The sequence below is a fragment of the Dasypus novemcinctus genome, chromosome 17 (genome assembly GCF_030445035.2).
Source record: "Dasypus novemcinctus isolate mDasNov1 chromosome 17, mDasNov1.1.hap2, whole genome shotgun sequence".
NCBI lineage: Eukaryota > Metazoa > Chordata > Mammalia > Cingulata > Dasypodidae > Dasypus > Dasypus novemcinctus.
This window is the reverse complement of record NC_080689.1, coordinates 35,064,368-35,090,423: the sequence shown is the minus strand read 5'-3', so window position 1 is coordinate 35,090,423 and position 26,056 is coordinate 35,064,368. Positions and strand designations below refer to the sequence as shown.

The 26,056-nt window shown below is 37.0% G+C and overlaps 1 protein-coding gene across 2 annotated transcripts in view; it reads right to left on the bottom strand.

The window, feature by feature from the left end:
* Positions 1 to 19,822: 19,822 nt before the first annotated feature.
* The window catches only part of SOCS5 (suppressor of cytokine signaling 5), an 84,598-nt gene continuing 78,364 nt past the window's right edge, over positions 19,823 to 26,056 (bottom strand). For both annotated transcript variants that reach the window (XM_004447338.5, XM_004447339.5), the window contains exon 2: positions 19,823 to 24,377. In XM_004447338.5, coding sequence (XP_004447395.1) covers positions 22,755 to 24,365 — 1,611 coding nt within the window. In that variant the 5' untranslated portion in view covers positions 24,366 to 24,377 and the 3' untranslated portion in view covers positions 19,823 to 22,754. The remainder of the gene's footprint in view (positions 24,378 to 26,056) is intronic.

Sequence of the window (26,056 nt, the reverse complement as noted above, 5' to 3'; positions counted from 1 at the left end):
ATAGTGTGGACTTAGTAAGGGGTCTGTGGAACAAAAAAAGGTTAAGAACCCCTGCACTAACCTGAAACTGAGTTACTACTGGGTTTGAAAACAAAGGCCTATCATTACCTATTAAAAGGTTTAGAGGTAGACAACCAGCAAGATGGTGGCAGAGTAAGGAGCTCCTAGAGTCAGCTCATGCTACAGGGCAGTTAGTAATCACTCAAAGCTCTCAAAAGTACCTGTTTGGGGGCTCCAGGAGACCAGAAGAACGTCCTGCAACATCCTTGGAAGAATGGAATAAGGAGACTGACTATTTGCATAGAAGATTCGTCAGAAAGAGGTCAGTAGCTGCCATTTTCACTCTGCCCCTAGCACAAGGGGAGGTAGGGCAGACTAAAAATCACAGTTCTGGTAGGGACAGGCTTCTTTCCATCCATATCAGACTGCAGCTCTAGCATAAGCCCTGGCCCCACCTTCACCAGGGAGGAAGCTGGGGGGATCTGTGCCAACCACTCCAGGAAAATACAGGCCATGCCATGGAGGCCAGTGGTCATCCTACTTTGGCAGCGCAACCCACCTCAGGAGCTATTCTGGGGCTGAAAGTGGAATCTCCATTTCCCAAAAACAGGGGAGGAAGAGATGGTTGGCCACTGATTTCAGTTACTGATTAGTAAATTCAGCTGGCTAAAGTATAATCCTAAGAACAGCTAAAGTTTGAACCTGTCCAAGTTGGAAAGAGGCTGGTAGCAGCCATTTTTACTTTGCCCCCATAATGAGGGGAATATGGGCTGACTGAAAATCACAGTGATAGGAGAGCCTGATTTCTTTCACCCAGATCAGCATGTAGCCCTAGCCTAGGCTTCAGCCCCACCTCTAACAGGAAGGAAGCTGGCAGGTCCTATACCAGCCTCTCTGGATAACTGCAGGTATATTTGGCTGGCACAGACAGAATAGTTGGAATTCTACCAGGGCACTGTGGTCATTCTGTATCTGCATGGCATGGATTGCTGCCTACACCTGTAGCTCCATCCCAGCCCCAGGCAGGGGAGAAAGGATGTGAAGCTGCATCAGTCTCTCTGGGCAACTACAGTCCAGGCCTGCACAACTTGGATTATTCCACACAGCTGTGAATTTCTCCCTACCCCGGCAAAGGAGAAAGTTGGGAGATCTTCATGGGTCCCTGGGACAATGAGTGCAACTTGAGCCTCTACAACTTGCAGCACCAACTATATCCTTGGCTCCTACTACACAACCAGCAAGGGAGAAAGGGCCAGAAAGCCCTAAATTAAAGAGAGAAACTGCACACAGAATAAATACTCTAGTGGGCCAGATGCTAAGACATCAACAAAAAATTATAATCCACACCAAGAAACAAGATATGGCCTGGTTAAAGAGAAAAGATAAGCCTCCAGATGACATTAAGGAGTTGAGACAACTAATCATAGATGTTCAAACAAATGTCCTTATTAAATTCAAAGAGATTAAGGATATTAAGAAGACATTAGATGAGCACAAAGAAGACTTTGAAAACATACATAGAAAAATAGCAGATCTTATGGGAGTGAAAGGCACAATAAATGAAATAAATGAAAATATGCTGGAATCATATAATAGCAGATTTGAGGAGGCAGAAAAAAGGATTTATGGGCTTGAAGAAATAGCCTCTGAAAGTGAACATACAAAAGAACAGATGAAGAAAAGAATGGAAAAAATCGATCAAGGTCTCAGGGAACTAACAACAGCAAGAGATGTGCAAACATACATGTCATGGATGGAGAAGGAGAAGAGAAGGGAAAAGAGGCAGAAGGAATATTTGAAGAAATAATGGTAGAAAATTTCCCAACCCTATTGAAGAGCATAGATATACATGTTGAAGAAGCACAACATACTCTCATCCAAATCTGAATAGACCGACTCTGAGACACGTACCAATCAGAATGTCAAGTGCCAAAGACAAAGAGAGAATTCTGAGAGCAGCAAGAAAAAAGCAATGCAAAATATATAAGGGATACCCAATAAGATTAAGAGTCAATTTCTCATCAGAAACCATGGAGGCAAGAAGACAGTGGTATGATATAGTTAAGATACTGCAAGAGAAAACCTTCCAGCCAAGAATCTTATATCCACCAAGATTATCTTTTAAAAAAAAGGGCAAGTTTAGAATACTCACAGATAAATAGAAACTGAGAGTGTGTGTAACCAAGAGACTAGCTTTGCAGGAAATACTAAAAGGTGTGCTACAGCCTGAAAAGAGAAGACAGGGGAGAGAGGACTGTGGGAGGGTCTAGAAATGAATTATATCAATAAAAGTAACTAAAAGTAAAAAAGTAAAAGCGTCAAAAGAGTGGTTGTAACAGTGTGGTATTATTGGTGAATTCCAAAAAGAAATATTGGATTATGTTTGTAAACTGGTCTTTTCTTCTGGGCATATTAGATTATATTGGATTCATAGGTTTATTTGATTAAGTAATTATGTAAACCTCTTGTGCCAGTAGGGTGTTGAGTTCCTATCCTTTGGTGGGTGGGGACTTACAGATAAAAGGCATGGCAAAGGACAGAGTTGAGGGTTTTTTGATGCTGGAGTTTGATGTTGAAGCCTTAAGCTGGAGCCCCGGGAAGAGAGGAACCCTAAACCTGGAAAAAAGCAATCCCTGGGAAGAGAGGAATCCAGGAATCCTGAATTCTCGCAGACATCATTAGCCATCTTGCTTCAACACGTGAAAATAGACTTTGGTGAGGGAAGTAACTTATGCTTTATGGCCTGGTATCTGTAAGCGCCTACTCCAAATAAATAACCTTTATAAAAACCAACCAATTTGCATTAGCACCCCTTTTGGCTGACTAATACAGTGGTGAAATAAAATAAAACAGATAAAACCCAAATATTCAGGAATAAACTTAGCCAACATTGCGGAACACTCATATTCAGAAAACTGCAACTTGTTAACAGAAATTTTTTAAAAAGACATAAATGGTTGGAAGAGCATTCCATGTTAATGGATTGGAAGACTGGGTATTGTTGAGATGTCAAATCTACTTGAGTTGATGTGCAGATTCTGTGTAATCCCAATAAAAAATTTCACTGGCAGTTTTTAAATAAATGGAAAACATGATTATCAAATTTATTTGGAAGTGTAAGGGGTCCTGAATAGCCAAAAACAACTTCAAAAGGAAAAGCAATATGGAGGATTCTCATTTCTGGACTTTAAATCCTATTACCTAGCTACAGTGGTAAAAACAGCATGGTACTGGCATAAAGACAGACACATGGACCAAAGCAACCAAACTGATGATTCAGAAACAGACCCTCACATCTATGGTCAAGTGATTTTTGACTAGCCTGTCCAAACCCACCCAGCTTGGGCAGAACATTCCATTCAACAAATGGTGCTGAGAAAACTGGATATCCATAGACAAAAGAAGGAAAGAGGACCCCTATCTCACACCTTATATAAGAATTAACTCAAAGTGGATAAAAAGCCTAAATATAACAGGCAAGAACCATAAAAGTTCTAGAAGAAAATGTTGGAAAATATTTTCAAGACCTAGTAGTAGGTGGTGGATTCTTAACAGAGATAAGAGGAGGACTGAGATGGACTACTGATGTTTAATGTATGTAGAAGTTTTAATGAGTTTTACTGTAATAGTGTGGAAATGTATAGAGTTGATGGTCACACATTATAGAGAGTAACAGCTGGCTTAAAAATGGAAATGTAGCTAAAAATAGTAGTCTAGGGATGTAAATGCCAATTGACAGAAAGCTAAGGAATAATCTAGGGACTGAATAGCACAGTAAACCCAGAGGTGGATGAGAATTGTGGTTGATGGTACAGATGCAAGAGTGTCCTTGGTGAGCCAGAACAGATGTACATCAATATTGCAGGGTGGTGGGAATGTGGAGAAGCATAGGAAAAGTACAACTGGAGTGACCTATGGACTGTGGTTAGTGGTAATAATGTAATATTTATGCATCTATGCCAAAAATGTATTGTGTTGATAATGGGGGAATATATTAGTCAGGGTTCTTTTGGGAAACAGAATCAACAGGAGATATCAGTAAATAGTATGATATTTATAAGATTCTCTCACATGACTCTGGGGATGCAGAAGTCCAGGTTCTGCAGGCAGGCTGCAAACCAGGGGCTCTGATGAAAGCCCAATGAAAGTCCTTGATGAGTTTATGGAAGACATTGGCTGTCGAAAGATGAGCTGAGAAATTCTCTCTGAATGCTGAAATCACTTCCCCTTTTAATGCCTTAAACGTCACTCATTGCTGATGGCAATCTCCCTGGCCAATTGTATATGTAATCAGCCATCTATGCAGTAAACTCACTGATGACTAAAGCCTATAAATGCCTTGTATTACAATTAGCCCAGTGCTTGCTCGACCAAATAACTGGGCACAATTACCTGGCCAGTTGACACATTAGCCTAACCATTACAGGAGTATGGAAAAAGTGTGCCAAATGTACACTGTGGAGCTGGTAATAATATATTATCTCATAATCTGTCAAAAATGTTCTACCGCAGAGTGGTGTGTTGATAGAGGGGCGTTATATGGGAATTCTGCACGTATGTGATTGTTTTGTCAGTTTACAACTTCTGTCTTAAAAATATATTTAAAAAATAATAATAGGATGAGTTGGGGGAAAAATACACCAAATGTAAGATAAGGACTATAGTTAGTAGTAAGATTTTGACAATCTTCTTCCATAATTTGTAACAAATGTCTCACAACCACATACAGTGTTGGTGGTGGGTTGATGTATGTGGACCCTGTACGATGTTATGCATGTTTGTTTGTAGGTTTGAACTTTTACTATACACTTATTGTTTATGTATGTTCATGTATAAATGATATAAAAATAATAATAGAGTGGGTTGGGGGCAAAATACTTTGGGTTAGTAGTAGTATTTTGAAGATGCTCTTTAGTCATTAGTTAAAAATGTTTCGCAACAATGCAAGGTATTGGTGGTAGGGTGAGGTATGACAGCCATGTACGATGTTATGTAGTTTTGTTTTGTAAATTCACAACTTTTACTATACACTTATTATGTATGTTTATGTATAAGTGATAACTTTCAATAAATTAATAAAATAAAAAATTTTAAAAAGGCATAGAGGCTTTTTCATTAACTCAACACAGTTTTAGTTCTTTCATATTGGGTTCTGGGCATTGTGACTGGCATATGACTTGCCTGGAAATCACTCTTAGACCTCTCCCATTTGCCAGAGATGCTTTGGCCAGAGGGAAAATGTTAAAATAAGCAAATAAAACAAGACAGAAGGGTTCTTTCAGAAGGGCTTGGGGAAAAGCTTTTCATGCAACATTGTACACACATCCTGAGGCCTATTTTAAAGTGTCAGGCACTGTAACAGGTGCTGAACAAGACACTGTTCTTGCTTTTAAGACACTCACAAGTGAGGGGTCTGACATAAAACATAAATTACCATAATGCCCCAAAAAAGTTAAAGTGGAGGCCTGTGCAGGATACTAAGGGAACCAGGAGGGGGTCTGGAGGTGACAGAGTCTGGAGGGTTGAGTGGTGGCTGGCCAGGCAGACGGCGGTGGGTGAACAAAGGGGAGATCAGTCTAAGGAGAAAGAAAAACAGTAAGTGCAAAGGCCGAGAGTTGAGAATGTAAATGGTGTGTCCAGGGACTGTGAGAATTTCAGGGTGTGAGAGTGGGGGAAGAGCCACTTGGTGGACAGCCAGTGGGGAGGCTGCTAAGGTAGTCAGCGTCAGACCCCAGAGCCCTGGGTATCAACCTTGGGAATCTGGACTGCATTTTGTGGGTAACGGGAATCAGAGGAGCAGTGGCCTGAATAACTGATATTCTGGTGTTGTGGTACGACGGGCAGCCTGAGTGAAAGGCAGGCCTGAGGAAGTGGGAAGGGCAAAGAAAGGAGAAGTGGGAAAAAGACTGAAGAGGGCCTCTGCTTGCTGTACAATTGAGCCCAGGGCTGGCCCTCCACCAGGGCCACATGAGAGGAACTCTTGTTTCTCATGTATGAATGCTAAGGGAGTCACACTGCCTGCTGCTTGTTATTTTTATATAAAAAACCTTGCTGAAAATAAAATTTAAAAATCACATTTAATCTACTTCCCAGAAATCAAAATGGCCTATGTGTCCCACATAGCACAGAACCGGATCATCTAGCCCAATCCCTTATTTGATGGAAGGTCTTTCAGGAAACGCTTGCCCCAGCTCGAGTTTCCTGCAAAGAGGCCCACTGCAACCATTCCACGGTCCCCTGCAACGCACTTGAGGCTAAGGGGCTGAATGTGCTGCTGAAGAGATGGCGCCAGACCCAAGTAAGTTACCCCAATTACTATCAGAACGTGGCTTTCACCCTTTCAGAGAGAGTATTTTTAGAGTTACATAGAGAATATTTTCCATTTTTTGAGGTCAAAACTATGATGCTGAGAGATTGGATCTGAAGCTGGGTATCAGTCCTGGAGGTGCTTCAAGTAAGTGTGAGCCCCATCTCCCAATCGATTCCCCCAGTCAGGCTTTGAGAGCCTGGTACTAATTTTCATAGCCGAGTGTTATGTAGATTAGTTGATTGCATCTGTTTTAGTCTCATCCTATTTTTCTTAACATGATATGCATTTAGGATCTCAGTATCTCACAAATGGGCAAAAATTACAATGGGTTTAGTGGAAAAAGATCAGTAATTTTTCCATTATAAAATATTTTGGCAACAAAGATTTTCATTACAAGAAAATGCTTTTATGTTTAGAATCAATAAGGGGAAGAGGTTGAAAATGCAATTTGCTGATAATTGAGGGATAGTGTCCTATTGAGTGGGAGAAAGTATATATCTACTGTGTGTGTATGTGTGTAAATAATCTGGATGAGAAAATGTCATAAAAGCAGATACTGAGGCAGATTTTGGGGTGCAAGATGTTATTAGGGACCAATACCTGTAAAGGGAAGAGGGAAGAAGCAGGACAGGGCGGAGAAAGAAATCAAGCTGTGATGTGGCCTGACAAGTCCTCTGCCAATCCAGCAGGGCGCTCTGGGCAAATGTTGCCCTTCAGAGTTGTCTGTAATGACCGTGCCTTTATAGCCCTGCCTCTCAGTTTCCGGATGGGAGATGTGCCAGAAAGGCATGGCCTTGAACCAGGTAGCTCTTTTCAGCAAGGTGGCTCTTTCCAGCTGAGGCAGAACCTGAGGGAGTGGACAGCTGAGCACACTCCCCGCAGCTGGATAACAGGCCTTGCCTGAAGGAGGGGGGGAGGCACATTACACATCTCCCAGAGACAGTGGTGCTCTAACACCCAAGGTCATTTTATTTCCACAACATCTTTTGGGTGAATGCAATTCACCTACCTTCCCTTGCTGCCTCCCTATTTCTCTTGGTTCACTTTCTATTCTCCTTGCCAAACTAAGACAATTTGACAGTAAGAAGGTAGAAAAGAAAAGTGCTATTCCTGTATTTTCTATCACCTCTAAATTCTGGATGTGGCTGGTGTGCAAATATTTATAGCCCTCCCTCAGGCTTGGCTCCTTCTTCCAACCTCAGTGCCTTTGTCCAAATCATTAATCTCCTCAAATAGCCCTCCATCCCATTCCTACCCATCTTTCAAGGCCCTTTTAAGTCTTTTTTCTGTGAAAATGTAAAATCCATTCCTGTATCCTGGTCTATATTATAACCTATTTTGGAGCATTTGAGGCAAAGCGTAATAATATATTACTTAGTTTGTTTCATGTAATATCTTTACAAAAATTAATAAAGACTAGGAATATGTAGGATATGTACCGTTTGTATTTCCTGAAAGTACTGGGAGCATGGTATGTACGCATATGTTTTTATACTGAATCAAAGGAATTTATTTGTAGCAGGATGTCCAAAATGTAAAGTGACTAAGTTTCAACCACATATACTAGCACTTAGAGCTGCTGCAGTTTTCTAATTGAAGGAAAATTAATGATCATGAGCTGATCTGAAGAAACAACCTGTGGGATTTAAATTCTCTTTCATTTTATCAAATAGTATGTTTTACTTTCCCAGCTGCTAAAACAAATACCATACAATGGGTTGGCTTAACAACAGCAATTTATTGGCTCATGGTTTCAGACCCTAGAAGGCTTGTTTCCTCCAGGGGTTACTGGCTGGGCAGCAATCTTTGGGGTTCCTTGGCTTTTCCACCACATGGTAATACATATGGCCATGCCTTCTTTTTCTCCAGGTTCTGTTGACTTTCAGCTTCTGGCTGCTCCCTCTGGCTTCTCTCTCTGTGGTCTTCTCTATAAGGCACAAGGATTAAGACCCATCCTGATTCAGTGGGGCCACACCTTTACTGAAATAACTTCATTAAAAGGTCTATTTATAATGGGTTCACACTCATAGGAATGGATTAAGCATATGTTTTGGGGGGATATATACCTCCGAGCTACCACAGTGTAAAACAGCCAATTCTAGTGCCTTTAACCAGACTGAATGGGCTTTCAGAGTATGCTTCAAAGGCGGAAGAAGTTAATGGATCCAAGTTAAACCCATACCGCTTGAACTGCTAACCTCCAAAGCCACCAAGGCTCTTTTTTTATTCAACATATCATCAACTCTTTCTGAAATCTCATTTAGGTTCCATAATAAACGTCAAATAAAGAAAAAGCTGCAGACTCCCCCTTAGCATACTTAAGAGAATACAAACTCATTCAAAACTCTGCTCGTGGTCATCAGCATGGTTCAGGGACTCCTGGGGGCCCAGAGTCCTTTTCAGGAGGTCTATAAAGTTGGAATGATCTTTGTAATGTTAAAACATTATTTGCTTTTTTCACTTTCATTCTCACTCAAGTATACAGTGGAGTTTTCCAGAGGCACATGGCAAATGATGCCATTTTTGCTCTGATATTTGAAAATTTTTTTCAAAAACTTTTCTAAGTTTTAAAATTTTATCTAAAACTATTACTTTAGAATTTATTTCATTCTGAAATTAAAAAACAATTTTATAGGATTTTTAATCTTTAAGGATGATTGGCTTAAAAATAAGAGATAAAAAGACTCACTTGTATCATTTATGTATAAAGATGCTAAAAAAATGAAACAGAAATAGTAGAAATTTCTGACTAATGGAAGAAAGGATTAACTTTAAAGAAACTGGATGAAACTATTAATTAATAAGAAATGGAAGTAAAGTAAAAGCTATCTTCCCCTTATCTTTTTCCTATATTTTTTAATGTTACATAAAAAAAAATGAGGTCCCCATATACCCCCACCCCTCTCACCCCACTCCTTCCCCCCATAACAACAACCTCCTCCATCATCATGAGACATTCATTGCACTTGGTGAACACATCTCCCCCTTATCTTTTTTTTTTTTTTTCGACTGAAATGACAAGAATTTATTGCCTCACAGTTTTGAGGGCTGGAAATCCAAAATCAGGATGTTTCCCCCTTATCTTAAAGAATGTTAATAATATTTTGTCTTATGCAACAGAACAATTTAAATTATAATTTTAACCAGAGTTTTAAAGGAGGAATAAAATATTTTTAGTGTAGACATGAGCTATTTAAAAGATAAAACTTGTTTTATTTCGTTTTAAACTAGAAATAAGAAAGACAATGAAGCATCTTAGAGGGTGAGTTGTTAGATTGTATAGGTCAGAGACATGCACATAATAGCTGAGAAACATATATAGCCTTGCATAGCCAATATTGCTGAATGCCTACTGGATTCAATAAAAGAACTTCTCAAAGATACAATAACCTATGAAATATTTCACTGTGAATATGAAAACTAAGTTAATATCTCATCTATATAACTGCACTTAGACCAACTAATAGACAAATCTACAAATGTGGTTGGATTTGTTTTGCTTATAGTCATCAATATTAGTACAAACTAATCATTGAAAATCTTCTACTGTGTGAGTGCTTGGAACCAAACACATGTGCTGAAATAGTCAAAGTGTTGAGTAATTTTTTTGAATCCCATGGTTTATCCAAACACAACTGTCTTGAATTTTGCATTGATGGTATAAAACCAATATTGGAATCAAGGCAGTGGCACTAAATTGTATTAGTTCTTATATTCTTCTCCTCTATGTACTGGTAGAAACAAAAAAAGACAGCTTTACTTAATGTCCTTGATGATATGGTAAAAATTATTAGTTTTATTAAATTCAAGCCTTGAGTACATCTTTTTAATATTCTTTGTGACAAAGTGGGAAGTACACAAAAACACTTCTGCTTCATTGTGATGTATGATGATTGTCTCCAAGCAAAGCACTCAAGTGACTGAACTGCAAGCTCAACCAGCCACTTTCTACTTATGTAATTAACTATGATTATTCAGACTTGAGTGTCTGGCAGACATTTTCTTGAAAATAAACCAAGTGAGTCTGTCACTTCAAGGAAATCAAATGACAGTATTTGCTGCTAATGATAAAATTTGAGCTTTCAAGAAAAATTAGAATTTTTGAAAACTTGTATCCACTATCTGGGTTTCCCAATATTTTAAGATGAATGAGATCAGTGCTGCTGTTATCAAATGATTTTTTTGATTGAAATAAGTCAACACTTATAACTACATACTACATAGCTCAAGGAACCAATATTTTCGAAATGATCAATGCATGATCAATTCAATCCATTCAGAATGTAAGAGAGACCAATGGATTTTAATGTAATAGATTATCAAAGGTCACTGATAGGGTTTCAGACTTCACTTCGTAATCAATCTTTAAGAAACTATCATTTGCCAAGTTTTACTTTAGTATCACTAAAGAATGCCCATAATTATTTGAAAAGGCTATTAAATATGCCTCTCCTTTTCAATTGCAAATCTGTGAGGCAGATTTTCTTCATATTCTTCAACCAAAGCAACAGACTGAATGTAGAAGCAATAAGAAAATCCAGCATCTTCTACTAAGCCAGGTATTAAAGAGATTTGCCAAAATGTGTTAATCAATTGCAATGAATGAACCACATTAATGAAAGAAGTTGTTAATCTGGGGATAAATAGGAGGTGTGGGGAGTGGGGCATATGGGAATCCCTTATATTTTTTTATGTAACATTTTATGTAACCTAAATATCTTTTAAAAATAAATTAAAAATATATTTTTAAAAATTAAAAAAAAGATTTGCAAAAGTTAATACAAAACCATGAAGTCTTAAAAGAAAACATAGGGGAATATCTTCATGACCTTGGATTTGGCAATGGATTCTGAGCTATAACACCAAGACAATGAGCAACAAAAGAGAAAAAAGAAACAGGACATCGGCAAAATTAAAAACTTTTTTGCATCAAAGAACATTATTATGAAGGTAGAAAGACAACCTAAAGAATGGGAGAAGATATTTGGAAATCATGTATCCAAAAAGCGTCTAATACCCAGAATACATAAACAACCTTTATATCAACAAAAATACAGACAACTCAATTTTAAAATGCGCAAATGATCTGAACAGACATTCCTCCAAAGAAGATATACAAATGAGCAACAAATACATGAAAAGATGGTCAGCATCATTAGCCATTATGGAAATGAAAATCAAACTCACAATGAGGTATCTCTTCACACCGACTAGGATGGCTTTTATTAAAAAAAAAAAAAAGAAATAGAAAATAACGAGGGTTGGCAAAGATGTGGAGAAACTGGCACCCTCATGTATTGCTAATGGGAATGTAAAATTGTATACTGTTAAAAAGTTTGTGGGGAGCAGACGTGGCTCAAGCACTTGAGCATCTGCCTCCCTCATGGGAGATCTCAAGTTTGGTTCCCTGTGCCTCCTGAAAAAAACAAACAGCAAACAACAACAAAACAAACGAAAAAGCCAACTCAGGGAAGCCAGTGCAGCTCAGTGTCTGAGCACCGGCTTCCCACACATGTGGTCCCAGGTTCAATCCCCAGCCCCCGGGTACTTCGGGGAAAAAAAAAAGTTTGGTAGTTTCCCAAAAAGTTAAACAAAGAACTACCACATGATCTGGCAATTCCACTCCTAGAATTGAAAACAGGGACTCAAACAGGTACTTATATACTAATGTTCACAGCAGCATTATTCACGATAGCTAACAGGTGGATACCACCCAAGTATCCAACGTGATCCAACACAGTTGAGCCTTGAAAACATTATGCTAAGTGACATAAGCCTGACACAAAAGGGCAGATATTGTATGATTCCACCTGTATGAAATATCTTAGAATAATCAAATTCATAGAAACAGAAAGTAGATAATAAAAGCTTTTTGAGATCATCAATAATTTTATAACACGTATTGGGTCTTGAGACCAAAAAGTTTGAGAACTGTGGCTCTAGACTGATGGGAACCTCGGATGTGTTGGGAAATAGGCTCAGGTGACCTAAAGTTTGTTACCAGTTAGAGGAAGGAACTGATTCTAACTAATTGCAGAAAGAGTTGAAGTGGTACACACAGGTAAAAGGCCATATAACTGCCACGTCTGAGTGCCTTTCTTGTCACAACTGGTGGGTACTAGAGGAGAGCTTTTGTAAGGATTGGACCACCCAAAGTAAAACCATTGGGCACAAAACCATTGCCTGGTAAGCAGGGATATACTCTTTTTCTAGGATGTGGGGTTGGGAGAGTTCACACAAAATCAAAGGGTTATTATTTTTTAACCATTTAATATATTTAATGAAAATTTCAAGTTAATATATTTTGGGTCATCACATTTTAGCTTTTCATTCAACAACAGAATAAAATAATCATAGAATTAAAAACTATAATGTTTTTAAATCCAAAAGAACTAGAATCACCCCAAGAGCAGATCCTTAAAGGTAAAGGGATTGAGACTATTCTCTCCTCAAATTTCTGGTTTGATTGTGTAAACTAATGTGGTTTTAGCTTTCTTGAACTTAAGAATCAGATAATGTAAGATAAAATTCAGCCTCAACTCTAAGGAGAGGGTCAAAGTAGTTTGTTTTGGAATTCCCTTCATCTACCTTGACCTTCCTTCCTAAGCTGAAATCAGGTAGAAATGTCTGTGCATTGTACAGCTTGCACCTTGTTACACAAACCAGGACCTAACGACAACAGGTACATTTGAAATCACAAACTGTTAAAATCAGAATCCCACTTTCTTTGATTTGGTCTGTATAATGGTGTTCAGAAGCATTCCTTCAAAATGTAATATGGTTTTCAGAACATTGCTTTAGAAACTGCTCCAGTGTTGGTCCCAGGGATTAAACTCCAAACCTTTTGCTTTAGAGAAATAAAGTTCCACTCTGGTATCCATTGGGAATAAATATAAACACTCAGAAGTGACAGCTTTGTGACCTTTTTCCTGCATCCCACTGTCTCTTCTTTTTTTGGGAAAAAACTTGTTACACTTTCCTCTTTTTACTAATGCACTAACAGTTCCCTGAATCTCACTTCTCAACATATGACAGGCATTTCAACTTCAAAGCAAAATTCCTATCTTCTAAACCTCTAACAGTTCTAGGCTCACAGGATATGAATGCAGTCTCTTTATGGTTTAAAGGGGGTATGTAATCAGCAGAATGATGTAATAAGGCCTTAACAGGTTGAGTCCCAATTTCAGAATTAACACAGAGAATTTTAACTATAAGGCATTCGGCTAATTAAGAATAAGGTTAGAGTACAACATGATGCCTTTTCATTAAAGTTTTTGAAATAAGGCAAGGTTAAACTAGCAGTTAGAAATGCCATCTTGTTCATTCTTTAAAATTGAAGAGACAAAAATTTTAAGAGCAAAAGATGATGTTTTATGTAGATACTCAAGTATTTTATTTTTGCAAACAAATTCATTCTTTGAGTGCCTTCCATGAAGCACGCTCTGACTTGGGCACTGGGGAAAGAGCAGGAACAGGAGGGGAAGGTCTTCACTGCTCAGAGCCCACAGTCACGACCAGCAAGGATTACATGTATAGAACGGGGAAAGGACAAACAAACTAGGAAGTTTCCCAGAAATCTCAGCCACGAAAAGAACCATTTTGGTTTTCAGTCTTGGGTAGCAGTGGACACCACTGTGACCATTTGCACTGATGGTTCAGGATGGCTACAACAGGTCTTGTGGCTTACTGAAGCCAGGCCATGGCTGTTTTGTTTTTTAAAAATTAATCTTATAATAATCATAGCCAAGGTCATAAAATATTTTTCTTTCTTCATGTACTGCCATGTATCTACCAGGATGTAAAAACTAGAACTAAATTTATAATGACTACACATCTATTGATTACCAAGGCAAATTCTTTTACTTGATGGAAAACCAAAATAATTTATGAGCAATTAAAATATGGATAGAATTATGATTTACTTTATCCTGCTTCCTAGTAATTTTCTGATCAAAAAGTTTTATAGATTTTCCCCCCATGAAGATTTAGAGATGCTGTTTTAATATTTTGACCATGTCATTCAATACAAGTCCACATTAAACTGAAAGGTTGAATTTACAATTTAGGCAAACTTTTGGCAGAAAAGGACCTCAACTTTGATCAGGAGATCTGGATTACAGTTCCCCATTTCTACTAATGGAATATGCATAGATAGAGGCAAAGAAAACAATTCCATTTACTGAACACCTACTATGTGCCAGGCACTATAAAATGCACAAGGATTATTCATTTTAATATTTACATACCACAATGAGGCATGTAGATGAGGCAGATGAAGAGCCCAAGGTTGAGGAGACTTAAGAAACTTACTGTTAATAGGAAACTGAGCAGAGGCACAACCCAGGCAATCTGACAACAGTTACAGTCATGAAATAAACTCGAGTTCTTCAAAAGTTTTATTAGCTTAGAAACTATTTTAAGTAAATTTGCTCTGCCTTTTATTAACTCATAAATTACAAAATGCTAATTTTCCCAAATGTCACAGAATTCTAAAAATTATTACCTTAATTAGCTTTAGCTGTCATTTCTTAACTGAGATGATTCCCAAATTACAATTCTGGGAGATAGGCAGGGTATTATTTTCTTTATGGCCAAGGAAGAAACAAAGGCTAAGAGACATGGTGATTGGATCAATATGATATTAATTAGTGGTGGCCCCAGAACCTGAACCCAAGTCTTCTCATTCCACAATACCCCGCTTCCTAAAATCTCAGTGTTTGCTCAAGAACATTGTTTTTAACTTTAAAATGTAAATGACCTTTGAGTACCAGATAACTTGGGGCCAGTAGTTCCACAAATACAGTTATCTCCACCTACACAAGACTACTGCCTTAGCATTTTTCAGCATTCCCATGTTTTATGAGTTATCCACGGGCTTCTCCATTCACCACAGGAAGGCCATCATCTTGGTTGCCTCCATGTCTCTTTTTCACAGCTCCCTGGGTGGGCAGAGTTGTGCCTCTACTGCAAGAGAGAACACAGTCCCCATAGTACATTTTACCTATTCAAACATGACTATATGGGTCTCCTTGAGTGTCCTCACTCACTGAAAGGACTGAAGAAAGAGTAATCCTAGGCTTGTCCACTAGAGGTTCAAGATGAACTATAATCACAATCCACTTGAAAACATCGAGCTATAGTTTGAGTATTTTTCCATTTCCAAAATAACTTTTTTCATGGCTACACTGAAGTTTCTAAATAGCTTTAAGGTGCTAGTAAAAAGACAATTACTTTTATTTTTTTGTAGTTATAATATTTATGCCTTCTTTGCATATAGAAGAAACTACCCAAAGAACCTTGGAAAAAACATGCAAGCTTAAAAAAATCCTAACATATAAATAGCAGGAAAATGATTTGGACACTAAATGTGAAAACGACCAGAGATTTTACCGCTCACAGGACCCCTGCAACTGGACATTCAGGTAGAAAATACAGCTTGTATTTTTCATATGATATCTATTCTGACACAATTTTTTAGTCTCAGATATGGCATATTTCTAATTTTCTGATATTAGTAAAGGACCTCACTCTGTACTTTTAATATCTAATTGTACTTCTAGCATCTACAACAGTGTTTTCAATCTTAAGGTGCAGGTGCTTTAGGCAGAACAATTTTAGATTCATCGGACAGTTTGGCACATTTAAAGAGGATGGCCCAAATGCATTGCTGAAGATAATCTGAATTTACTACCAGAATAAAATATTTGAACTTAAAACACACACATGTACACAGTTTTAGTTATGTTGAAATACGTACACACTGAATAAATAGCCAATGGCATAATGTTAATGGGTGGGAAAGCTCAGCCATCCAATTCCTCTTACACTTCTTATTTTCTCAGAAAAAAGGGGAACATATGCTGGCAAAAAGGAATCAAAGGTCAGGATGGGTAAAGAGATTCTAGAAAACATAGCTCTTATAAGTATGTCCAAATATCCTAGCATAGATTCTCTTTTTCCAGGAAACTTAGAGTTTCCAAATAGGGTCTCTGAAGTTTGAGTGGTCACTGAGGAGCTGGGAGAACAGAAGACATGCAGCCTTCCAGAGAGAGAAGAGACCTTTCTTTAAAAGCGGGAGGCACAAAAGTGGTTCGACAAACTGCAAACCAATCAACCTGACATAATCCTGGGCAATATTCTAGGATGGACTGCTAAAGTTATGGCTTATGAGAATTTAAGAAAGTGGTGATCTCCAGGAACCAGGATAGGCTGACCAAAAACAACTCATGTCAGATTAACCTTCCTTTTTTTCATAGAATGAGACAACTAAATGGGAGATTGTGGAAAAATGTAAAGCAATCTAGAGTTCAGAAAGATATGTGGAAAGGCTTTTCATGGTACTTTTGTATGTAAAATGGAGAAATATAATTGAATAATTCACTCACTTAACAAATATTAAGTACCTACTCTGTGTTAAACACCATGCTAGATGCTGAGGATAAAATGGCAAGACAGTTTCTCAAGAGGGAGTCAAAATCCCAAGACAAAGAAAATATGTGCAAGTTTTTGTAATCAAGTATATGATTCTTGTTCTTAAGTTTACGTCATAATTTGTCTGCCTCATCAGGTTCTATATGGTTTGTTTGCAGGGTCAGGAAACTATTCTGATATGTTTCCTCCTTGCATTACTTTAGATACATCATCTAGCCTCTGCCAGAATTTTTTTGTTTATAGACCAAACACAAGGTCTTAACATGTATTTTTTTCATATCACCATTTGACTATACTGCCTGCCTGATTAACTGATTATTCTAAGGATGAGAAATTTGGCATACCATTTTAGAAACTAATTTTAGCTTTCTAGTTCTGTCATCCTTAGGAAAGAAATTGCTGAAAGTTAAAGTTTTAACTTTAAAAGTTAAAAGTTAAAATTTTTATCTTTCGGTGTTGTAAATAATATAACAAAATATTTCTCTATGCTTGTAACACCATTACAATACTGAAAATGCACCTGCAAAATATTTGTAAAATTAGGTGATGAAGCTTTAAAATATTCTGATTTAATTTTTAAATTTTTCTTAAAGGGTTTAAGAAAAACACTATATTTAAGATAATTGATTCTTCTAAAAATAGAACCAAATAAAAACTTAAATAGTATTAAGTGTGTAACTGTATTTTAAGACAGATGAGAAAAGAGTAAACCATTCAGTGTCATGATTAACATAAAGCTAAAAAAAAAACCTGCCTAAAATCTTGGATTTCTAGCTAGAAATGGATGTTCGGTTCAAATACCTAGAGATGGAAAAATCAGGTAGTAATACTATTCATGTTTAAATGTAATACTGACTTCTAAATAATAAAAATTCAATGCAGTTTTCACATTTACTAAAATTCAGAGATAAAACAATAATAGCATTTTTGAGGTTAAATTCAATAGCTCCCTCTTGAATCTTATTTTGTCACCTTTTCTCAGCTTTTTTTGTTTTCTCAAGTAAAATTTTCCTTTGATGTTGCATAGGTTTTATCTAATTTCCTATTTTCTTTGAAAATAAGGCTGGGAGTGGTAAAGAGTTTTAAGTTATTTGATCAATTACTAAATTTTTGCATTAGAAATGTGCCTTTGAAAAAACATACTACCCAGATTTGGTTTTATCTTAAAATGGGTAGGATAGTCATATTAAATAGGATGTACTACCTTTGTCTTATGATGTACTTACATTCAGAGAAATTATGACATATTTAACTAGAAACATCCTAAGCAAGAAAAACCCTGCTTGCTTTTCCACACACAAAATTGTGCTAATTTTTTCTTTTGCAACCTCCCTCAGATTTCTTCAGTTTAGTTCCAGTGCTATCAATGTGATCTAAGAACTCATGCCCTACTAAAGGCAATTTTCTTAGGTCTTCTTAATCCAATCTCTCCAATGTTAGAGCTACAAGATTAATTTCTAATTCTATTTTGCTTAAGAACCTTGATAAATTCAGACTCTTCAGCCTAGAATACTCAGGTGCTACAATCAAGAGTTCCTCCATGTCATTCCTTTCTTCAGTTGCTATTTGTCACTCTTCTTTTAAACCTGGTCTTTTTACCATCTTCTGCCAAATCACGTTCTTAAGACATTCCAGTTGTGAAACAAATTCAAGACCCCTTCCCAGATCACCCTAACTCCACCTGGGACACTTTTCTTTGTTTTCCCTTATCACTTGTGCATCTGAGCTTTCAGCCCTAAATGGTCAGGCCCTTGCCAATCTCTACAACCTCATTGCCCACCACTCCCCATTAAACTCACTGAACTGTAGTCTTACTGGCATTTTACTCTTTCTCGGCACAGCTCATTCTTGATTTGGGGCCTCTCCTTTTTTGTCCGTGTCATCTAAAATGTTTTCTTTCATCTTGGTGTAAATCTTCCTTCTCATCTTTCAAGGTCACTGTTCCCCAAATGACCCTATAAAATAATTTCCCTATTATTCTGCCACCATATCCTGCCTTATTTCAGTTTCTGAAATTATTCTTTTATTTCATTGCTGTCTCATCTACTAAAAATGTAGTATGCTCCAGAAGGCAGTGGTCTTCCATTATCAGTGTATACCCTTTATTTAAAATAGTGATTGGCACATAGGTCTGCAGTATTTCTTGAATAGCTGAAAAAGAGTCTAAATATTCAGTCAAGTTTTCCTGACATAACAATTCTTCCAATTCCATTTTTTGAAATGACAACCCTCTCCCTGCAACAAACAAAAAACCCAACCACCTCCTGCAAAAACTCCCATTCCAAACCAACTTTTATTATTAGAAACGTCTATGTTCTGTACCAGCTATTATAAATGAGTATGAAACAACACTTGAGCCTCATATATATATATATATATATATATATATGTGTATGTATGTAGTTTTTATGCTTATGAATTGTCCCCAGTATTGTCACCTTTGGAGACTTTTCTCACCATTTAAGTCAGCCCTTTGTGTTCATTTTTCTCTAATTTCACCTAGGTAAAATTGTACGTGTTGAGGTATAGGCTAAGTGAACGAATTGGTGGGATTTGCCCCATAGTAACATGTTCCCAGAGTAGCTGTATCTTTTTTAGGAGGCTCTTGACTCCTCAAACCCAGTTTCTTCTGCCAGAAACAAACAAAAAAACCCAAACAACAAAAAACAATATTATAGCTTTCTTTGCTATAAATAAGAGAGCTTTAAGACCAATCTCAACAAAACTTACCGAACTAGTGCTTAGTGCCAGGGAACAAAGAAAGCTTTGGAATGAAAATGAACAGTAAGCAAAGTATCAAATAAAATGCTGCTCATAAACTTGAATTTTGTCAAAATGAAGTTAAGAATTCAAGTAAATTTTTGTTTATATGGCTCAAGGTATTTTAAGCCATTATATAAATCATCTTATAGACTGTAAAAACACAGATCAGTTTGTGGAAAATCATTATTTGGGCTCAATTTTTATCTATGAAATGTAAATTTAATTATGACTTTTAATAACTGTATTTAGACCAAGCTATTTCTTCAGAAGTTTGTTTTTTACCGTGTTTCAGCCAGGAAAACAAACAAACAAAAAAAACCTGATGAATGATTTATCTTTTATAAGGTGACTGTATTACAAACAAGACCATAGCAGGAAGACTAAAATTTAGGTGCAAATCATCATCTGTGAATGTTACAATAATATTCTTCATGGATATCTACAGAATAAGGCCTCTAAATGATTTTTTTAAAAAGATGGAAACAGTCTCTAAAGTAAAACAATGCATTGAGAGAGAAAAAGACATAGAAAGGAGAGAGGGAAGAGGGGGGAGAGAGAATATGATTGAAAGAATGAGAATAGATATGAATCAGAGAAAATTTCCTTGGGTTACTTACTTCACTACGAAGATGTGTGAAAACATCTAAAGAATTTCCAGGTATGTATTAATATGTACTTCAAAAAGAGACCATAAAAACACAAATTTAGTTGACAGGCTACAATGGAATTCAGAAGACACAGTGAATACAGACTTAGGTACTTCATGCTGGTGGTTTCTCTTTTTTTAAAATGTAAGTCACTAATATTTTAGGAAAATTTTTTAGCCAAAAGTTGCATATTAATATTACGCACAAACTGAAAAACATAAGTGACTTTTTGCACAGTGTATACATGCTTACATAAGTTCAAATATATACACATTTAAAACAATTTCCACTTAACATTTCAAAGTTCTGAAATACAGAAAAGCATGAATAGTTTCTATAAAACTACAATTAGAACATCAATTTGCTACAAGCATACAAAACGTCAAGTGCTGTCTTGGAGTTTCAAGTTACCTCTTTAAACGATCTTGCTTGCCTACACAGTCCTTCTCTAATAATCATTATGGACTTTCATTTTTTCAAGAGGTTTATTTTCCAGGTACATTACAAGCTCAAGAAAACAGACTCGACAATTATGCAATATAATTATGCCATAACAACTCAATTGCACATAATGCTTTAAAGTAGGTTTGGATGAAGTTCTCAGACACTTTGGTACATGTCCCTCAGGAACTTTTATTAGATTTAACAGGAATTCTAAGTACCTTCAATCCCCATTCTGCTTTAAAATGGACAAGTCTTTGGTTAAAGTTCTACATTTTGGGCATTTAGTATCAATTAAAATGGTCCCCAAACCAACAAATGGTGCTGATCTGTTATTGGTTCACAAGACTTCATTTAACCTGTTTCTGATGTAGTGGGAGCTATAGACATTCATTCATTTATTATTATTATGTTATTGATAGTTTCAATTTTTCATTTACAATCAATAGGTTTAGTTGATATTTGTTAATTTTCTCTGTTAAAATCTAAACTATACAGTAATTTGCAGTAGCTATAGATACTGTTCCACAGTATATGTGATTATGATTGGAAAGATGTAGAGCATTAAATTTAGAGTTAACTTACTGTGATAAGTCAATTAGACTGCACAGCAGTTTGCATTAATTACAGCAAGTTGTCAGGTAATGCTTATTTAAAACCCCAAACCATTCCACTTATAGAAGAAATTGTTGCAAATGTATAAAACAGCAGATATACAAGAACACCAAACATACTTTATTAGCACAGAAAAGCAGCCATAACAAGGCACAGCAAGCAGAAACATACATTAGCAGTCAAAGGGTTAGTGTTGCATACAAATATAGCTTTTCTTTTTTTTGTAGCCTTGGCGATAGCCAGAGGGGGTATAAAATAACATTCTGTAGCAGCAGGTAAGGAAACTAAGGAGCACTCACCAGTGGTACAGAGCACATTAACAAAAAGACACAAAAATGGAGTTGACTACTTTAGTGCAAAATGTCTAGGAAAGAACTGTAAATTCAGTTCAATACTAAGAAGCAAACACTAGAATTCGGTATTTCTTCCAAAAAGAGCTCACTCAAGTAGTATTGCATACTATTCTAAGTGACAAAAAGGTGCTAAGTAAAGTTATTTACAGATACAATGTTGTCAAGTACCTTTAAATCTGTAATTTAGTTTCAGACTTTCCATTAAAATTAACTGCACTGAAATTCTACAAATTATATTTCAGCAATTCAGCTATAAGAGTTTACGACAGTGATGAATACCACCATCCAAATTATTAATTACACTTTAACAATAATCTTGACATCAGTAACCACTCTAGTTATTATTATCTGACTCATCTGGACATCATTTATCCTTATTTTCTTCATGGTTCACAAACTCATCATGGGCATAGGAAAAGATCCAACTTTAATGAATCAACGATTAGTCTGCACATGTCAAATTTAAAAAAAATCACACGCAGGACTACATTGCAGAAGCAATTCCAAATGCCTGCTTAAGTTAAAGCGCTCATTAAAAAATTAATACTTAGGGCCTTTAAATAAATTTCTACTACTATATAAGTTTAAATTTTAAGAACTACTATTTAGAAAACCTGGTTTATGTAACAGTACCTTTTGCAGAAGAGAAAAGGACACTGACTAGAAACTATATTAACATTTAAGTGAACTGCACTATGCCCTTGTGGCCAGGAAATTGCATTTTTTCTCAAAGGAAGGCAGTCTTTGTTTTTTGGACTTCCAAAGCTTGAATTATAATACCTACAAATATCACTACTTTTGGAAGGTTATAGAAAAATTCTTAGAAAAAAAATAATTTTAAACATTAGTCACACTGTTGAAATACTCATCCAATATTAATTTGTTCTTCAGTAAGAAATAGAATTCTTCATAGCAAATGCCCCAGAGTTGCTTCACTCAGTTACCAAAGCCATTAAAAACCAAAACTTTAGCTGTTTTTGTAGGCCTTCCTGAACACCTGTAGCTCTCTCCTTTGTTTCAATAGGCACCAGGTTTATTTGAGTAAGTAACAGCAGATTGCACCTGACAGATACTATCACTAAGCTTACATACTGTACTGAAAAAGCCTAATACTGATACGTGTGCTTGCTATAGGTGTACTGTCTGATGCACATAAAAACAGATCTAGTTCATGCCCTTTGGGGACAAGAGAGTTTACTTTGCCTTGACTGGTTCTCGTTCTAACCAGCGAACCCTAACTTTTTGTTTATAATGATATTCTTTTAAAAAATCCTGTAACATTGATGGTAAAGGGAGTCCATCAATTCCATCATATGTAGTGCATCTGCAGATTACTGCACGACAGATATACTGAAGGCTAAAAGGAAAAGTCCTATTTAATGATATAGTAAGCAAAGGTTCGAAAAACATGCAAGAACTGGGATCTTTGTAATGTTCCAAAAGTCCTGTTACAGTGGAGGAGTGAAATACACATGGGTCATGGGCATCAAAACTAAAGTTGTGATTCCACTGTTCAATGCGGGCATGCAGGGATCTGTTGTAGCGACGGAAGCTCACAGAGAAGAGGTAGTCCTCTTGTGCAGAGTCCCTGAGCAAAAACGTGCCTTCAGGTTTTCCTTCAAGAAGGGCTTCTGCTTCATATCGGTCCATCACTCCCCAATAACAGGGATTACCTGTAATCTGAAGCAAATCAGGCACGAGGCAGTGTATGTAATCGATCTGTGTATGGACTTTCCAAGCTCCCTGTCTGCTAACATGGGCATGGCTATCTCCAGATACCTGGCGTTGCTTCTGCCTACGTGACTGCAAACATAGGGTGGTTGTATCCTCTTCTGAGTCACAATTAGCTTGTGGAATTGCAGAATTGTCCCCACTTACTTCAGTCATTCCAGGAGCTAACTTTGGTCCAAGTTTATATAACGGATTAACCTGTGCAGTAGCTTCAAATGTATGTATTTGTGCATTGGGAGGGGGATCAACCCCTTCTTCAATACTAAGCCGTCTTCTCTCTCTAAGTCTATCTTCTTCATCTTCTGTAGAAACCAAAGACGGATCAAATGTATCAAAAAACGTTGAATGTGGGCTTACAGGAGCTGTATGCTGTTTAATCAAATGCCATTTTTGGGCTAAATCTGAGCCAGCAGGAAAGGGGCATTTCTCAAGCATTAATTCAGAAAGATGTATTTTTCTTTTATTAGAAAAGAGGGGTTTTGACTGCTTGTTATAAGTTCTCATGGGAAAACACAACCCAACAGTGTCCTGCAACCTTTGTCTCAGAGAGCGACTACCTACGGTTCTGCTGGAAATGCTATCCATATCGTGTACAGAGCTTACACCATATCGCCTTTCTCTCCTTTGAAGTCCACTTCGAGTTCTACCAAACTTTTTATCAGTATCCAATGAGCTTTGTGTCTTTGTAGAACAGGAATGTTTTTTCTTCCCACCCCATGGAGCGTGTCGAGAATAGGAGTCTCTTCTTGCAAGTCTTGTTCCTGGGGTGACGCATGAATCATTATCCTTTTCAATGCTTATTTCAACAATCTGAGGGATTTCAGTGGCACAGTTTTGGTTTCTCCTTGAAGAATTCTTTGAAGGGCTTAATCCCAGTTGTAAGGCAACATTTTCTCTTAAGGGACTGCTTTGTTGCTGAGGAGTTGAGTCTCCTATACAGATGTTCTTCTCTTTGACAGACAGACACCTGTTGGAGCTCATGTCCACATTTTCACTTCGGCTTCCTCCCTCATGACTGAAGAGATTCTGACACCTGTATTTGAAGTTATTCCACATTTTCCCCACTTTATCCATTGATTATAATATCTAAAGACAAAAATAGAAAAAAGAGAAAAATTAATTAACAAGAAATGTGAAAATAGAAAAGGCAGTACCCCAGTCTTCCCTTCTCACTGGGAACTTCAGTGATCTGACAGGTTTCACCTTACAATCCCCTGCTTAAGTAAAGAGGCAAACATTCTGGTTGGTAATAGTAAGGTCACTAGGCCTTTTAGTGGCACTGCACCATTCCTCAAGTGAGTCCTCATTTCCTATTTCCTTTCAGATAGATACTCACATCTCAGGTAGAAAGGAAACCAATCCTCTTGCTTAAACGCTTCTTCACATGCATCAAACTAATTTTCATTATCACATTGATTTCTGTCTCCCTACTTTGGGTAATCATAGTATTGTCTCAAGCATCATAAAAGGAAGAGAAGTTTATAAGAAAAATCTGTGTTCAACTTTTTAAAAACTGTGCATCGGAACCAAATTTGTGTAACATGTTAGTTCAAAAACCTCATCTCAACTGTACTTAACCCCTGCCCCCAAATCTAGTAATCTAAGGTCAATCATTTGTAAAAATCCTATATCTTCCCTTCCTGTCCTATAACATATCAAATTTTGTCCATAATTTTGAAGAAGCAGTTTGAGTAGAAAGGAAAAAGAGGAAAGTAAAGATAATAAACTAGTTAGGTTTAAATGGAAAGGTGTTGTTAGCTTCCCAATTCTTAATCTTGGTGGAGTTAAACAAATAATAAAATAATAGGAAAAAGCTACGATATTGTAGTAATTAGCAAAAATAAAAACAACAACAAAAAACTGCAATTTGGTATCTTTATTCTTGCTCCTCTTTCTTTTAAATCTAAAGCAGTTTATGACACTTCACAAAATCTTTTAATTAAGACTTTTTCCACAGGTACATTGTCTTGTTCAATAACGTGTCAACATTAGAAGAAATGAAAAAATCTAAACATAAAATGCAACTAGTTTTGTCCCAATATGACAGCAGAAAATCTAAAAAAAAAAAAAAAAAGTCTCTGTTTTGCCATTTAATACATACGGCACTTAATAATTTTTTTCAGTTTTTTCTTGTTTATTATCTTGTTATGCATTCTTCACATTTTAACATCGGCCTTGGAAAACTTATTGAGTATTTGGTGAGCATTACTACAGCTGATTCTTCCATAACTTTGCTAATCCTCTTTGTCACAGATGTTTTTGTTTTTTTTTAGGATTTTTTATTTATTTCTCTCCCCTCCCCCACCCCCCAAGTTGTCTGCTCTCTGTGTCCATTTGCTGTGTGCTCTTCTGTGACCGCTTCTATCCTTATCAGCGGCACCGGGAATCTGTGTTTCTTTTTGTTGAGTCATCTTGCTGTGCTAGCTTTCCGTATGTGCGGCACTATTCCTGGACAGGCTGGATTTTCTTTCGCGCTGGGCAGCTCTCCTTACGGGGTGCACTCCTACGCGGGAGCCCTATGCGGGGGACACCCCTGTGTGGCTTGGCACTCCTTGCCCGCATCAGCACTGCACGTGGGCCAGCTCCACATGGGTCAAGGAGGCCCGGGGTTTGAACCTTGGGCCTCCCATGTGGTAGATGGATGCCCTATCCATTGCGCCAAATAAATTGATTAGGGTTAAGAGAATAGAGAATAAACTTTTAAAAAGTGAATTGATATATTTTCCCAAAGGGTTCTTGACTAATGACGACATTAACACAGAGAA